The sequence below is a fragment of the Taudactylus pleione genome, unplaced genomic scaffold (genome assembly GCF_031769625.1).
Source record: "Taudactylus pleione unplaced genomic scaffold, aTauple2 ptg000370l, whole genome shotgun sequence".
NCBI classification, from domain to species: Eukaryota; Metazoa; Chordata; class Amphibia; order Anura; family Myobatrachidae; genus Taudactylus; species Taudactylus pleione.
This window is the reverse complement of record NW_028284771.1, coordinates 7,874,830-7,892,500: the sequence shown is the minus strand read 5'-3', so window position 1 is coordinate 7,892,500 and position 17,671 is coordinate 7,874,830. Positions and strand designations below refer to the sequence as shown.

The window sequence follows — 17,671 nt, the reverse complement described above, 5'->3', positions numbered from 1 at the left end:
TACAGTGGGTAATACTACTGGGGGCACTACAAAGGGGGATTACTAGGGGGGGGAATACTACTGGGGACACTACAGGGGGGGCTACTACTGGGAGCACTACAAGGGGAGATTACTACTGGGGGCACTACAGCGGGGAATACCACTGGGACACTACAAGGGGGGAGGAATACTACTGGGGGCACTACAAGGGGGGGTTACTACTAGGGGCACTACAAGGGGGGGGGACCACTACTGGGGGCACTATATAAAGGGCACTGCATAGTGTGTACCACTACTGGGGGCACTGCATAGGGGGGGGGGAGTACTACTGGGGCACTATATAAGGGGAATACTACTGGGGGCACAAGAGGCACTGCACAGGGGGACCACTACTGGGGGCACTGCATCGGGGGTACCACTACTGGGGGCACTGCATAGGGGGACTACTACTGGGGGTACTATATAAGGGGAATACTACTGGGGGCACTGCACAGGGGGGCCACTACCGGTGGCACTGTAAAAGGGGCACTGCATAGGGGGGCGCCAAAAAATATACTTGCTTACCAAAAAATTTGGCTAGGGCCGGCCCTGATGACATGCGCAAGTGTGAATCTTAAGACAGGCTGGTGGGTGGGCGTCTGCTAGGGCCGGACTGGTCATCGGGCAGTTCTGGCAATTGCCAGAAGGGCTGATGGCCAGTGGGGCCAATTCAGCCGAGAAGCAGCAGTTTTGTTTTGAAGGAAAAGCATAGGAGCAGTGAAACGTGTTAAGCCACGCCCCCTTCATGACATCATCGGCCCAGTTCTCTAGCAGTCCGGCCCACCTCTCAGTGTGTGGATGTGGATGGAATGGAGCCTTCTGCATGAGCTTCTTCCTCCCCCACGCAGCCCTGCACTCATAGCAGACACCTCTGCCAGCAACTTCTGATCGGAGCAGTACAGCATGTGAGATGACTTCCATTGCAGCATAGAGAGATAACAAGACTGGAGGTAATAATACACACACTTGCAGAGTGGTGTTATGTTAACCCCTGCAGTGCCTTTCAACTGTGTACTTTACCTGTCTGTCTTGACTGTACCATTTTCCCCTTTATTATTAAACAGGCTTTGAGCTTTAAAGGAACTTACAAATATCATTGCTTAATAGGAGACAGGGAGATTTAATTTGCAGATTCCTATCCTTCTCCATTTGTATTCCATGTAATAAGGGGCAATACTACTGTGTGGCATAAAGAGAATGGGGAACACAACTACGGTGTGGCATACTATGAATGGGGGCCCTAATGTGTGGCAAACTATGAATTGGGGCCCTACTCTTTGTCTTACTATAAATTGGGAGCCCTAATGTGTGGCATACTATAAATGGGGGGGTCTATGTGTTACTTTGAATTGGGAGCCCTGCTGTGTGCCATGCTTTGAATCAGGGGGCCCTGCTGTGTAGTATAGTCTTGTTTGGGGGGAGGTGGTCAGTGATATCGCTTCAGCATCAGGCAAGCTGTCACTATGAGAAACCAGGCTCAGTGTCGATTGCCGCAGCCCCCTAACATGAGTTCAGGTGTGACTGTCATCAGGGCTGAAGCTAGGAATTTTGTTACCCGGCAGACAGTAATTTGGCGCCCCCCACCCATCATAAGATGGCCTTTTCTGACATAAATTTAATATCCATCCCTTAAAAATATTAGTTAAGGTTCCTTAAATAAAACCATCAAATGTCCAAATGATTTTATTAAAATTACAAATATCGACAGAACAAACATATTACACATAATGCCACATATTGTAATGCCCATTTACACATAATGCCACATATTGCAATGCCCATTTACTCATAATGCCACATATTGTAATGCCCATTTACACATAATGCCACATATTGTAATGCCCATTTACACATAATGCCACATATTGTAATGCCCATTTACTCATAATGCCACATATTGTAATGCCCATTTACACATAATGCTACATATTGTAATGCCCTGTACACATAATGACCCCCCATGCAGCAATGCCACTATAGCAATGCCCCTGTAGTAGTGCCCCTATAGTAATGCCCCCTGCAGCCGCACCCTTATAGTAATGTCCCTTGTAGTATTGCCCCTTGCAGCAGTGCCCCTATAATAATGCCCCCTGTAGTAGTGCCCTTATAGTAATGCCCCCTGCAGCAGTACCCCAATAGTAATGCCCTCTTCATCAGTGCCCCTATAGTAATGCCCCCTGAGATAATGCCCCTGTAGTAATGCCCCCATAGTAATGCTCCCTGTAGTGCCGCTTATACAGGAAAAAACAAACAAATCTTACCTTAAACCCCGTTCCTGCGTCTGCCACCATCCGATCCGCACGGCTGCTTCTCGTAACTATGGGAGACACATCATGAGGTCTCTCCCATAGTGTCCGTGGGGGGACTACAGGGGTGGGCATTAGCAATGTAAACATTGAGGAGTGGGCTGCATTGTGGAGACACATGGGGGGGCTGCAAAGGAGACACATGGAGGAGGATTGCAAAGGGAGACATGTAGGGGGCTGCATAGGGAAACATAAAGGAGGCTTGCAAAGGGAGACACATGGGTCTTGATTAAATTAAAAAACAATGCAGAATAGCCCTGTGATGGAGCTTCCAGAGTTATTAAATTCAGCGCGATGTTTGGACCAACTATGTTATATTATGGTCACCAATGTAGCAATGTATATTATCCATGTCCTTGTCCTGCTTTGTATTGTATTGTACTGTATGTGTCACTTTTTTGGTTATGTACTTTGCAAGGCCCTGCGGAACACTTGTGGCGCCATATAAATAAATTATAATAATAATAATAAAGGGAGACATGCAGGGGGCTGTAAAGGGAAACATGGAGGGGGCTTGTAAAGGGAGACACATTTAGGAGGCTGCAAAGGGAGACACTTGGGGGGGCTGCAAAAGGAGACGCATGGAGGGGGCTGCAGAGGGAGACGCATGGAGGAGGCTTACAAAGGGAGAGAGGGAGACACAAAAATATTCTTTTTCCTTGGATTTATGTGTAATAATTTTACAAACAAGTTAATAAGTATTTTTGTCCTGACCTAAATATTTATTATGTAATTTTGAACCAAATACTAAAAAGGGACTGCTTGGTAATTAATTTGGCTTAGTGGTGACTTGAAAAAAATCAATGATACCCTAAGTTTGGGAACCACTGGTGTAGCGGTTTGGGTAAGGATACTAGGGTTAGTTTATGGGGTTGGGTTGGGGTATTAGGGATAGGATATTAGAGTTGGTATAGTGGTATTAAATTATTGTTCAAGTACTGTATATACATGCGTTACTCTGACGACATATCTACTTGGGTTTTAGGGTTAGTTTCTGAATTTGGGTTAGGGTATTACAGTTAGGGTATTAGGGTTGGTGTAGCAGTTTGGGTAAGGGTTAGTTTATTGGTTTGTGTTAGGATATTAAGAATAGGTTATTAGCATTCGTTTAGCAGTATGGGGTAGTGTATTAGGGTTAGAGGTTATGGCTAGGGTGAGGTCTGTGGTTATGGTTCAGCTAGGGTCAGGATTAGGGTAAGGATTCATGTCATGGCCATTTACGGGGCATGTTTCTGCCTTCAGCTGAGATCATGTATGTAGAGAAACATGGCATCAGCATCGCTACTGCCGCAACAAATAATGTAAAGGCCATGATTCAGGAATGAAAATATAGTGCTATGGATTGTTTTAGGGAGGGGGGCCCCATCTAGTATCTTGCCTAGGGACTTATGAGGTCTAAATTCGTCTCTTAATGAAATGCCAGCTTTACTTAACAGAATCAACCAAATAACAATGTCTGACTATGGCACATGTTTAAATCCCCTGCATGATAAACTCTGTTGTGTGTTTAATTTAATACAGATAATGATGTATACCTGTATGTTGTACTAATATGAATGATATTTGTAAGCGCATACACTAATAAGTGGGAGGAGTCAGGAATAGTAAGGGGAGGAGCCAGATGCTGACGCGTGGTGGGCCTGTGTGCTTTAAGTGCCAGGGCCTATTTTTAGTCCCAGTCCGGCCCTGGCGTCTGCATACACAGAGCAATCGCACGCCAAGACATAGCGGGTTAATGCCTTGCAGTGCGATCACTTGCCTTGCCGAATTTGCATACACATCTAGCGAGCGAACGCATCTAGCGAGCGGATCTGAATCGAGCCCATAGTCCCCACTACCGCTGTCCTACTCAGATAGTTTTATTTTTCAATAGGGGATTATGGCCCTCATTCAGAGCCGTTCGCTATTTGCGGTCGTTCGTTCAAAAACAAGGGGTGGCTATTCAAATGATCCGTTCGCAAATTGCAGTCTGTTCACACCTCTAAGTCTGAACGAGCGAGCAAAACATACGCTCGTTTATTTGTTAAAAACGCCCCCTGGCCGCTCGCACCATACGTCATGTCCGCTATTTATTAGATTAATCGAGTACATCGACCAGCGTATGAACTGCTCGCTATTCTTGTGGTTGGTGTTTGCTACCACAAATTTGCGAGCAGTTCTGGCTATAAAATAACCCAGTGACGTGGTCAATGACGCTGCTGTATTAATTATGCACACCCATAATACGCCCGTTTTGACCTTTAAGCACGCCTGCGTTCGGATCTCCACTCCCCATTTTCAAGCACCTTCCCCTGTTACCACCCACATACGCCTCATTCTGTCACTCAAAATAGCAGGCACTCGCTATATAGCGTACAAACGATTTTTGGCCGCACTGACTGGTTCGCGCATGCGTACTAAAAACCGTACGCATGCGCAGATGTGCAAACATCGCTCGGAACGAGCGTACTGCCGCTAACGAGCGGCTCTGAATGAGGGCCTATATTATCAGTTTTAGAATGCTGATAAGTGTCTAGAAGCAATTTTTAATCATTAAAATATTTTTTCTTAAACTGTGTTTTATGTATTTTTAAATACTATATGTGAATAATAAATGAGAAACATTTACAGTATGTTTAACGGTTAAGTCCTACACGGATCTCTTTAGTTTTCTACTAGGTTTACATCTCTTTCAACAGGATTGTGTAGACTTATAGCGCCACTATTATATGTTTTTTATCTATTTCTATACCTCTATTTTATAGGTGATCAACTTCAGGGTCAGTTCAGTAACATTATGTTCTCCAGAAACGATAACGTTCTAAGCAGTGGATTTCTCACCTGGGATAAGCAGTATAAAAGTGAGAAGAATCCTCTGCAGGGACTGGTGATGCCAGTGGAAGACCCTGAAGAAGGCAGTGCAGGTGGTATGTCTGTGACTATGGGCTCTATTTACTACAATCCGCATTGGTAATGCAGATTGTAGTGTGATATTACCGAGTGAATTCGCATTGCGAATTCAGGCAATATCACAGTGATTTACTACAAATCCCTTGCAGGGACAGTGCTTGCGATAAAGCTCTGTCCCTGCTAATCCCCTTCGGAGCCTTATCACGGTATTTTCGCAAAAAATACCGTGATTAAGTGCCCGCGCATGCGCCGACCATTCGCCGCAGCTACCCCCTCCGGCGCTAAGCCCCGCCCCCGTGATCGTGGACCCCCCCCCTCCCTTAATAGCACTTACCTGCATGCACCAGGCCTCCGGTGATGTCTTCCATTCCTCCGGTAAGGTGATCTCCCATACTGCACTGGGGCCCGATCACCTGATGAGCGGGCAGCAGTGCACTGTGAGTCATCACCGGAGGCCCGATCACCGGTCCCTGGAGTGAGGTAAGTAATTTTTTTTTTTACTATTTTTTTTTTTACAGTAATCAGCTTGCGGTCTGTTTAGACCACACAGCTGATTACTGGTACCGACTCCCGGCTCTGCTGTCCCCGTTAGAGCAGGGCAGGAGGCCGGTAACTATTATCACAGGGCTTTCCCCGGTATTTTTTTCACATTTATTTTTAGTAACTATGGTCAGATCACATTTCCCATTACAGTTATGGGAAATGCGATCTGCTTTACTAAAAATAAGTGATACTTAGGGGTTGGAGTAGAATTTTACGAATTCTACTCCAATTGCCCTGTAATAACTATACTTGATACTAAAATAATGTGAAAAGGGTGTGAAAACACCCTTTTTCACATTATTTTAGTAAAAATAATGTTGATAAATAATGTTGATAAATAGAGCCATATATATGAGGACACTCACTACAATCTGCAGCACTGGTTTGATCACAAACTGTACGTCCAGGTACTTGATAGAATACAGTGCTGACATTTGTGTTCTGGATTTGGTGGTGAAATAGCAGGTAACACTAAAAAAAAACTTCCCTGGTTATTTGTGCATAACTGAACTCATCTCGGATGGGCTTCCCCCTGAATCCTAACTGCATGCTGTTTCACACTTGAACACACACTTCCACTTTCTGTAGTATGATATAATTTGCATCAATTGGCTAAAACTGTGCATAATCAACTAGTCTGTCTGTCTCTCTCTGTCTATATGTATAATTTGCTACAGTATGACCAGTCCCCAACATGCATGCGCAGTGGGAGCCGGGGCATGGGCTCTAATGGCTCCTACTGCTAGGGAGATTGGAAATACATAGCACAGGAGAGCAGCACGGAGTGGAATGGCTCTGGAGTGGGGTGCAGAATAAGGTGACCCTTTACTAGTACAGGTATGTGTATGTATATATATATATATATATATATATATATACATACACATACATACAGTATATATATATATATATATATATATACATATAAATATATATATATCTGCAAAACTTTTGTTTATTGAATTGTGCATAGTAACGACAAAGAAAGACAGAGCAGTAGTCAATAGCACATAACATACAGAACATTCTGCCATATAACGGACATATTGTAGCTAACAAATAAGTACCGTCCTTTAACATTAAAAAACCCAAAACAAATAGATTACTGTAGTATATAGGGAGATTCTTGAGGACAAGGATGCAACTGAGCAATCAACTAAATAAAATAAAAAATAAAATACTGTATGAACCAATGGTAATAAAAAAGAAAAGGTGATTTATTAATGCAGAAAGATGGCATTGTAAACTATTATAACTATATTTTTTTATGTAATTGTATACCTAATCTTCTGCACCTAATTATTTCAACACTATCACCAAACCTTAGAGCTTTAAACAAATATTAAACAGATGGGTTGCTTGAAATCCAACCCGATACTAAAAAGTATTCCAGTTATCATGTAGTTTATAAAAAATAAGAAGGTTCATGCTGTAATGCAGATTGCACGATAACCTTTTTTATAAAAAATAATAGCGGCAATATAAACAGATTGGATTCTCAATCTGCTATTGACTTTAAAAAGTATTACCAAGTCTTTGACGAACGCTTAGCTGCCAGCATACTCTGCCTCAACCCAATACACACCTAATTGCTCGGCAAAAAGGCAGTTTGCCTACCTCATTGAGCTGGATGATGTGATGAATTTGCCTCAGGTACTCGCTGCCACCTGGTTTGTGGCAGATATCCAGTACCGTCATGTTTATTTTCTGCTCAGTGAGATCGAGTCTGCTGCCTTGATCTTTTAATATTGAACTGTCTTCTTGCGTCTCAAACCCACTGGAAAAATAGAAAGTTTACAGCATTACATATTTCTGATACGTACAGTAAAACCATTTCAGGGCCATCATACACTGCCCACAGGCTGCTCCATAGCAATGATCTGCTGCAACAACTGACATAGAGAAGTTCACTGCTCCAATCACCTATCTACTTTTTTGCCAGCATTAATATGAGCTATCAGGTGCAAGGAAAATGACTATAATTATAAGAGGAGCAAGATATTCTGCTAAGCCAAATATTTGCAGCATAACTAGGAGGTAACAATGTGCATTTATCATTAGTATAACAGACAATTTCAGTCACTTGTAAAAAAAACAAAAAACAAAAGCAAAATCAAATGAATATCAAAAGACTAGCTATTGTAGGAAGATAATATACATTTAATACACTTTTGCTTATTCCAGTGAGTTCATTAGAAAGGCTGCTTTGTCCTTGCTCACTGAACGCCACGATATACACGCCTGTATTAGTGGGAAAATAATTGCGTGAATTGCATGGATGTAATATTTAGGGGCATATTTATCACATTCTGCATCTCAGGTGCGCATTGGATTTGATAAATTCACCCAAATTTGCATTGCAATATTTTAATACATCGCAAATATGTATCAAATATTGCATGCAGGGACAGAGCTTGTGAAAAGCTCCGTCCCTGTGAATCCAGTCTCCGCACTTCTCATGATATTTTTCCCAGAAAAGACTGTGCTGCGCATACACCGTTGGATAAGACCCCCCCACTAAGCTAACACTTACCTGCAGCCAGGGGTCGGTGTCCGGCTCCTTTTGTGACCCCAGTCAGCTCATCAGTGCTGAACACTGAGATGCCGGCTGGGAGTTTTTACAGCATCAGCTGACTGGGGTCACAGGAGCGGACACCGATCCCTGGCTGCAGCAGCGTGCAGGTAAGTGCTAGCTTTTTATTTTCTTCAGTAATCAGCCTGTGATCTATTTAGACACACATGGCTGATCACAGGTGCCAGCTCTAAAGATTGTTCTGGCTGTCAGAGCAGAGTAGAGGAAATGGGAGGGAAGCCATAATAACGCCATCTGAAGATAGCGTTATTGTCACAGGGCTCCCTCCGATATTTATTTACAATTTAATTCTAGTAAATTTGGGCAGATGACATTTCCCATTAAAAAATGCGTACCAAATAAAATGCACATTTAAGGGCTTGGAGGAGAATTTTGCTAATTTTACTACAAAGCCCTTTCCTACATTTACTGTAGGTGATACAAAGATGTATCAACCCCCGAGAGGGCCCGTGTCCGGCGCGGCCCCTCCTCTGGGAAGCGGGGAGGAGTCTAAATTTCACAGCTTAAGGAAGAAAACAGATACTTGGGACAGGGGCGGGGTTTATCAAAGGTTGGAGAGAGATAAAGTACCACTCAGCTTCTAACACGTTTTTCAGACACAGATTGTATAGTGACAGAAGCCGACTGGTTAGTACTTTATTTCTTTCCAAGGTTTTAAAAATCTTCCCCAGAAGAGAATACATTCTTTCAAATTATAAAAAAAACTTCTAACATCCTAGGGTCATAAGAAAAAGATAAAGAAGTAAACTTCTGACTAGTACCCTTAATTATTCAGTTAAACTGGTTGTTAGTTCTAATCATCATTATTAGTTTATTAGCTTTTATTTATGTGGAGCCACAAAGGTCCCCCTAGCACCATAGAATTATAGTTCTTTAGAATGTAAGCTCTCACGAGCAGGGCACTCTTCCCTCATGTGCTTCTCCTTTCCTTACTCATACTATCATTTACTCCTAACTCCTCAGAACAGCACCTAACACTTGGCTGCTGACGCCCTGCTGCTTATTTAAGTGTTATGATTGCTAATACAGCAATGTTTATAAACCATGTCCTTGTCCTGCATTGTTTTGCACGGTTAATAACTGTGTTCTTGTGTGTTAACTTGTTTATGTATAGTACTTTGTAAGGCGCTTCAGAACCCTTGTGGCGCCATATAAATAAAGGATAATAATAATAGAGGGATAGTATACAAACAATAAAAGTAAACTGTAAAAGTACAGACTAGTTTAGAAATTAATAGATTAGCATAATTATATAACATAAAACCCATAAATACATGGAGAAGACAGTAGGAAGGCACTGTCCATGAGAGCTTATTTTAGGGGAACAGAAGCAGGGAGAGGGGAGCAGAACCACTGAGTACAGATACTAGAGAGTTACGAGGAGGAATGGTAGGTGTGAGTTATAAGGGCACATTTAAGTCAGTACCACCAACAGGTCATGTTTTGTTGATTTCTGTAATCATGCAGTTGTGTGAATTTTTCTGGGTTAGTAATTATCCCATCTGGTGGGAGGTTAAGTGAAAGTCTGATTGAGCAAGGGAGGGCAATCCAGGGGCTGGGGGCATGTTATCAAGGAGAAGGAGAGTAGTTAGTCATTGGCAGAACAGAATGAGCATTGCCTGGAGATTATGTTAGAGATATAGGGAGGGGGTTGGAGTGACTGAGGACCTTGTAAGTTAGTGAGAGGAGTTTGAATCTGATTTTGTATAAAACAGTGAGCGAGTGGAGTGACTGACAGAGGAGGCAGCAAGGGTGGAGCAGTGGGAGGAAAATTCGGCATGCAGAATAGATAGAACAGTAGGGGGTTTATGTATCAAGCAGTGAAAAGTGTGGAGAAGTGGACCAGTGTAGAAGTTGCCCATAGCAACCAATCAGGTCCTACCTATTAATTTATAGACTGTATTTGATAAATGCTACTTCAAAGCTGATTGGTTGCTAAGGGCAACTTTTCCATGCTTTTCACGGCTAGATACATAAACCCCTAGTTTCCAGTACTCAAGGTGGGAGATAGGGGCATGGATGATAGTTTTTAATGGCTTCCAGAGTGTATTTCCTGAATGCTAATTTTTAGTATTATCTTGTGAACATGAATAAAATGTATTCAATTTGATGTATGCAAATGTTTAGCCACTTAAATGAAATAAATTTGAATCTTGTACTAAGGTCTAAAGGCTGACACACATTTCACTTACAGTACGTCTATAAGACCCTTGAAAAGAGGACATTATACAGTAGAACAAAATGACACTTGTTTCAGTATTAGGGGACTGAATTACAGTTATGAACCAATCCAAGTAATGGGTGCCAATTTTGCACCTGGAAAAAATTAGCGCTGCAGAAAAAGTTTACATTTGCATCTCTTGCAGTGTAGCATTGGTTTGTTCAGCAGCAACTGCTGCTCTTGGGCAAAAGTTCCAATTTGAGTGGACTGTTTAGTGAGTAGGTATGCTGATGATTGAATGCCACATGCTCCTGTGTGGGTTTTTTGTTAGGAGAGGGTGGGTCAGGGCAGCCTAGTGTTTTCAAACAGACAACGAAAGTAAAGTGTTGCCCTTAATTTACTCTGAATACACATGGGACAATGTGGGGAGATGTGCCTAAGATTGCTGTGTGGGGTTCCATATTACTTATTGTTGTGGACATCGTTCTCCACAGCAGCCTGCAGGTATAAAATAAGTCTGTACGCTAGTCAATTGCATTAATTTAGCAACTCAAAATTACTTTTTTGTTATATACAGTTCTAAAGTTATATTTAAAGCATAATAAGTACAATAAGTCTGTCCAAATGTCAGAGCATTATATAAAAAATACAGTATTTACTCATAGAAATGTGCTTAGACTTTTATTTATCCAAAAGAACAAAATAACAATTCCACCCAAAATAAAAGCTAAAAATATTTGTACTGTCTGACATATTGTGCCTGATTCTACACATAGCGCCGTGTGCAGCCGCACAAGCGGATAATTTCCTAACTGAATGCTATCACAACCATACGGGTTGGGTACGGGATGCCGGCGGTCAGAATCCTGAAGCCGGCACCATGACAGGGTTAGGATACTGACTGATACTGTTGGTAAGTATCTTAACCATAACCTTCCCTCCCCGCAGCCTAAACCTAACCTTCCCTCCCCCAGCCTAACACTCCCCCCCCACCGCAGCCTAACCCTAAACCCCCCCCCTAGTGCCTAACCAAAATCCCCATACTTACCGTTGAGATGCCGGCGGTCCGGTTGCTGTTGCTGGGATACTGACTGGTGTCAGGATTCTGGCGCCTGCATCCTGAGCCCCGCATCACGCCTGCTGGGATCTCAACTGTATCCCTGCAGGCACATATTGCACCGCCCTACTATTTTCTGTCTGCTAGTGTAGCCATCATCATTAGTATCGCCACTTACACCTACCCTAAGCTGGGTGTAAGAGATCCATCTGTACCTGGCATTCCCTTGGCAGAATAGGATGCAACTCAGGCTACATGTCCACCGCATGCCCACGAGATGGTTCTCTACCATGCATTTGCCCAGGTGACACGCAGAAATAACTATTTCACAAATATGGATATGTTTGCTACAGTGCATATCATGTTTTCTAAAATGTGCTAGATGCAGCTGCATATGGAGAGGCATGCAACTCAGAATAAGGCCCAGAATCTGATACTGTCTAGATTGGGACAAATAGTCTCATTCAAAGGTTCCTAATGCTTAAAAATGGCAAGTAAAATTATATGTGACTGGACCCCAGGACTGGCAACAGAAATATTGGAACCCAGCACACTCATGTTTTTGGATCCTTCCCAGGAGCTAGTGTACAGATCTCATCCTTCAGAGACATGGGCTAGGGGAGCTAAGTGTGGATATAAACTTTCTGGAACAGTACATTATTATTATTTCTTTTTTACAAATCAGTTAATTCCTACAGAAAACAATTACTGTACAGTATAGTTATTGCCTACTGTCCCGGGACATCCGGGAGTCCCACATACTCCTGGAAGATTAGATTATCCTCCTGCCTGTTTCCTAGTGAAATGACTGAGACGGGTGAACGATGATAAAATTCAGAGAATAATGTCATCTTGGCCCAACCCCTCTTCACAGAGCTGCGATTTCCAGCATTATACAGTGAGGGGGTGGGGACTGATCATGAGTAGACCCCGACCCCGTTCCCTAGTGATCAGCTGGATGTCCTCACCCGGGAACTCTACCAGAAGAAAGATTTCAAAGTTGGCGTTTATAGTGTAGTGTGTCCAATTAGATTGGAGACCAAATCCAACAATACTGTGCCTACTGTACTTTACAGAAAACTTTAATGGGTTATTATCTGAAAACTCAACCATAAGAACTCCTTCAGTTTCACATGTGGTGATGACATAGGAACTCTCCCCCCCCCAACCTCTGCCATTATTTCCCAATGTATGTATTTGTGACTCATTATAGCTAGAAAGTGTCAGCTGTTTCAGGTTTCTTTCTATAGTATACAAGTATATATCAAAATTATTTTCGGATGATTAAATAGTACCTATGTACTGTATGTAACAAGTGCATCATTGCACACATCTAGAAATACATTGTGAAGGATGAGAATCAGGTGTTTGGGACCACAGGGCCAATATCTACTTAAGTATTTATAACGTATGTTGGAAATCCCAGACTAATGCTTATTATAGGGTAATAACTAAGTATGCGTCACTGACTTCAGCATGAATGGTCTTTCCATGTTTATTAAGTTAGTCCAAATATAATGACAAAATCAGAGCTGTACAATAGCACATTATTTATGTTGTCAGCATAACATTAAGGTGCTTCTAGACACACTGAGAAACTTTGTTTTTACACTTTCAACATTTCCTAGAGCGTTTATAGCAGAAAGAACAGTAATCATACCTTTCCAGCTCTATAAACCTGAACCTTTATATTACGTACTCTATAATTACAGGTTGCTGTACACGGTCCTATCTGTGGCATTAGTAGGACAATTTCAGGCTATTCTTACCATGGCAGGTACAAGCCGCATTATTTTATTGGAAGATTTTGTGTGTGTGTGTGTGAGGATGACATTGAAAAAGTTGAGGGCCCTCTGACAAAGGAGTGTATCACCCAAATTGTATCCTTTCCTGTCCATCACTTTGCAGGTGAAGCAGATGATTGGATTCAGTCAGTGCCATGATTAATGAGTTCCTCTCTGTATTTGGTACAGCCTATCAATCATGTCATTAGGGAGAATGTGCCCTGAAAGAGGCAGACCTCAGCCAAGGAATAACTGCATTCATCTTAATCTGTATATGCACCCAGCCAGCCAAGTCAGGGTCACCATGATGAAAAACAATAATCTTCAACGCCACAAATTACTTTGCAAAGACGGACGTTTCCTCACTTTTTTTGGGGCAGCGTGTTCTCTAAAATACAAGAAGACTGTTTACAGCCTGGGTGTTACTTTGTAGTGAAGGTTATTTTAATGAATAGTAATGTTTTCAGGCAGTGTACAAGACAGGCGGTGCACACAGCTGCCACTTTCAACAGTGTGAGGTTATTTTCATGCAAGTCAAAGTCACATCTAAATTCAACTACTTACAGTGCGTTATACTGCAGAGGTCATCACTATACTAAGCCTGACTCTTTATCGGAGCCGATTAAATGATATCTTAGTATATTATACAATCTATTATGTACTGATATGTTTTTATTATGTTCCATAAAGCCACATTTTGTCAGTATTTTCAGACTTATCTGTGTGAATGTCAAACACTCTGGTTTCTATACAATTACACAATAACAAATAAGTGGGTGAATGTAACAGGTTGCAGGTTAACAATGATAATAAAGTCGCTGTAACCCGCAGAGAGTTTTTGTCGAGTTTCAGTGGTAACTAAACAAATGTAATCGGTACTGCGATGTGTGGCAGCTTTAAAAGCCACCGTCGCTGGCATCCCAGAGAGACAGCTGGAAACACACTGTATTTGTATTTTTTAATATGTGGGGGTCCCCTCCTCTAAGCTTAACCAGCATTAGAATTTGTGTCTAGGCTGGTAGAAGAAAAATCAAAGGGGCAAAAAGTGCATGGGGCATAAATGGGAGACCCGCAGTGTGCCCCCCCACCATGATTCCACCAGCCTTAGGCCAGTTAGCACCAGGGCTGGTTCCCCCAGGGGAGAAATGGTCACTGGGTGTTATCTTATTTATACACAGTGAGAAAGCACTACTAAACAGCCTAATGAGACTGATAATGCAAGGGAAAATGGTGGAAATAAAGTGGTAATATTTAAATATATTTTAGTATATTTTAGATATGATAATACAAATTATGGAAATCCCCATATTACACAAAATTCTAAGTCCCAAGCATAACAGTAGTAATTAGCCATGCAACAAATAGTATTTTTCATAATTGGAGATCTGCATATAATTCTAAACCGTGAAGGTAATCCTTTCATATATGTCAATCTTAGAGAATATCTAATTGCAGATAAATAGAAATCAAGTATTGGCCCATATAATCATTATTTTATAGTGATGTTTCATGTCTACACAAAGGTACATTTATGCTCTGTGTATTTCAAGGTTAAATTATGATTCTGTGATGTTCAAGAGTAGACTTATTGCATACATAAGAATTTACACTGCTTCTGTAAGTGAATTCACAGGGGAGACTGAATGAGCATTAGGAGTGTAGAAGAGGGTTTTTATGACATCCAGGGAGAGGAAAGAGCAAATCTTGGCAATGTTGTATAGGTGTAGGCAACAGGATTGAATGAGTGACTGGATGGAGGGAGATAAATGATAGGTGTAGTGAATTATGACCCCTAATTAGTGTGTACGGAGAACAGGGGACGGTTAGAGGAACAGAATTAGGGGAAGTCACCCTGGTAGTGGAGAGATAACAGGTTCAGTTTTGGTTATGTTGCGTTTGAGTCGTTCAATCATTCAAGTGGACATGGTAAAGATGCTGAAGGAAAGGAAAGGAGAGGTCAAGAGGGCTAAATCATATTAGAGAGTCTTCAGCACTGAGTTGAAACTGAAGGCCAAAGGAGTGAACTACCACGGGAGGTGTACAGAGAAAAAGAGCAATTGGCCAAGAACAGAGTTTTAGGGGTAAATTTACTAAAGTGAGAGTTTTTAGAAGTGAGTTTTAAAAGTGATGTTGCCCATAGCAACCAATCTGATTCTACTTAACATTTAACTAGCACCTTCTAGAAGATATTAGCTAGAATCTGATTGGTTGCTATGGGCAACATCACTTTTAAAACTCACTTCTAAAAACTCTCACTTTAGTAAATATACCCCTTAGACTGCAAGAGACATAGGAAGAGGAAGGAAGCAGGCACCAGAGGAAGATATGCTGAGAAAGCGATCAGGGAGGTGAGACGTAATTCTGGGAAGGACGGTAATGACAAGGGTGTGAAGAGTGTCAAGAAATATAGAAGTTCAACTGAGCTAACAGCGGTCAAGAGCAGGACGATTTAGCCAAGAGTGGTCACCTTAAGAAGTCAGTTTTGCTGCAGTGGATGGGTCAAAAACGTAAGGTCAAAACGAGAGTCAGAAGTGAGAAAGTATTTTAAATTGCTGTAAACTACTGTAGCGGATTGAGAAGAAAAGGATTAGAAGTATGGATAAGAGGTGAAAGCTGGAGAGAGATGCAGGGTCAAGAGATGGTTTCTTGACAATGAGAGTGATAAGTGCATGGTTAAAGGCACGAAGGACGATTCCATTAGGGAGGGACAGGTTGAATATGTGGTCTAGGTGGTGGCACAGTCAGGGGAGGGCAAGAAGAGGAGGTAGCACAGCCGAGAGTATGGAATGAGAGTGAAGAGGAGAAGAGAAACTTGAAGTTCATCATAAAAGTTAGGGTAGAAGAGGCGGCAAGAAGCTTTATTAAGATATACAAGCAGCGGTATTCTCAAAACTCCTCCTCAGTTGACTTTATATCCCTAAAAATTAAAAGTATAAGGGAGAGTGATAATGGCAGCACCAGAAACCTAGAAATTTTAGAGCCTGAAGCAAGAAAGAAAACAGACACCCCCTTGCCCTCAAATTAATTTATTATCCCAAAACATTTCCATGCAAAATCCTTCATCATTGCATTCTGGAACATTGCCCCTTTCACACAGTCCTTGTTACAGTCTTAAACATCACCACCCGTTGAATGAGGCCCACTTCATTGAGAATGGATAAATGAGCACAAGATCGCTGGAGCTTTTTACAGGAACCTGTTGAATCAGATGATCACCGCACAGCAGACTAAATTTTAATATTTGGAACTGAGAGATGTGGTTGTATGTGGGAATTAATGATCCATTTTAAGCGCTACAAGAAAATTACTGTATATTGTGGATCTCTATTTATTATGCAAGTATAATAATCTTTGGGCGTAACATCACTCATTTGGCCTAGACCCCGCAAAGGTGCGCAGGAAAATTTGCAATAATGCTCTATTGTAAGGGGGCATGGCCTGGGAATGGAGTAGGACGTGAGTCTTAAGCTGGCCATCCACTATACAATTTTCTGTCAGATATCTGTCCAATCTGGTTGGTTGGAATGAAAACCTGGTAATGTATGGGAGCAAATGACAGTCGATCATATGGTTTCAAACACTGAAAAAAGGACAAAAAAATTGTTCAAATTGGTTACATTTCTTTGTTTTAAACAATTTGTCTGAACAACCATTTTTGGGTATTTTCCAGTGTTTGTGAGCAAATGGACGATTGTCATGTGCTCCCATACATTACCAGGTTTCATTGCAACCAGCCAGATTGGACAGATATCTGACAGAAAATTGTATAGTGTGCCTAAACCTAACCCCCCCCCCCTTTCCCGCTGCCTAAACCTAAGTCCCCCGGGGGGGTGCTTAACCCTAACCTCCACCCGGGGGTGCCTAACCCTACCCTCCCCCTAGCCTAACCCTAACCTCCCAGGGGGTGCCTAACCCTAAGTCCCCCCCGGGAGCCCTAAACCTAACCCCCCCTGCGGCTGTCCGCTCGCGGCGCCGCAAAAATGAGCGCCGTCTACATCTAGACGCCTGTCATTTCACCCTCACCGGTATATGACAGTCGGGAAGCCGGCTGTCGGTATAATGTCAGCTGGCTTCCCGATTGCATCCCAGTCATACAGGGTATGGGGAATTAGGGAGTGGTTGTATGTTTTATTTTTATTAATCTGATGCATGTTTGTTTTAAGTCTGCTAAATAGAGCCAGGCTATTGTAGAGAAAAGCCAGATTTAAAGTTTGAGGCTGGGGTATTGCCTAGTCAGATTATCTATACTTTCAGTGCTGAATTACTGTATATTAATCCTCTATACTGACTGGGGCTTGTATTTGTTCTGCTGATGGTAAC

The 17,671-nt window shown here is 42.1% G+C and overlaps 1 protein-coding gene across 5 annotated transcripts in view; it reads right to left on the bottom strand.

Annotated features, from left to right (window-relative positions):
* KIAA0825 (KIAA0825 ortholog) overlaps positions 1 to 17,671 on the bottom strand; it is a 473,150-nt gene that overhangs the window by 253,443 nt on the left and 202,036 nt on the right. For all 5 annotated transcript variants that reach the window (XM_088444682.1, XM_088444683.1, XM_088444681.1 and 2 more), the window contains one exon: positions 7,374 to 7,533. In XM_088444682.1, the coding sequence (XP_088300808.1) occupies positions 7,374 to 7,533 (160 nt within the window). The remainder of the gene's footprint in view (positions 1 to 7,373; positions 7,534 to 17,671) is intronic.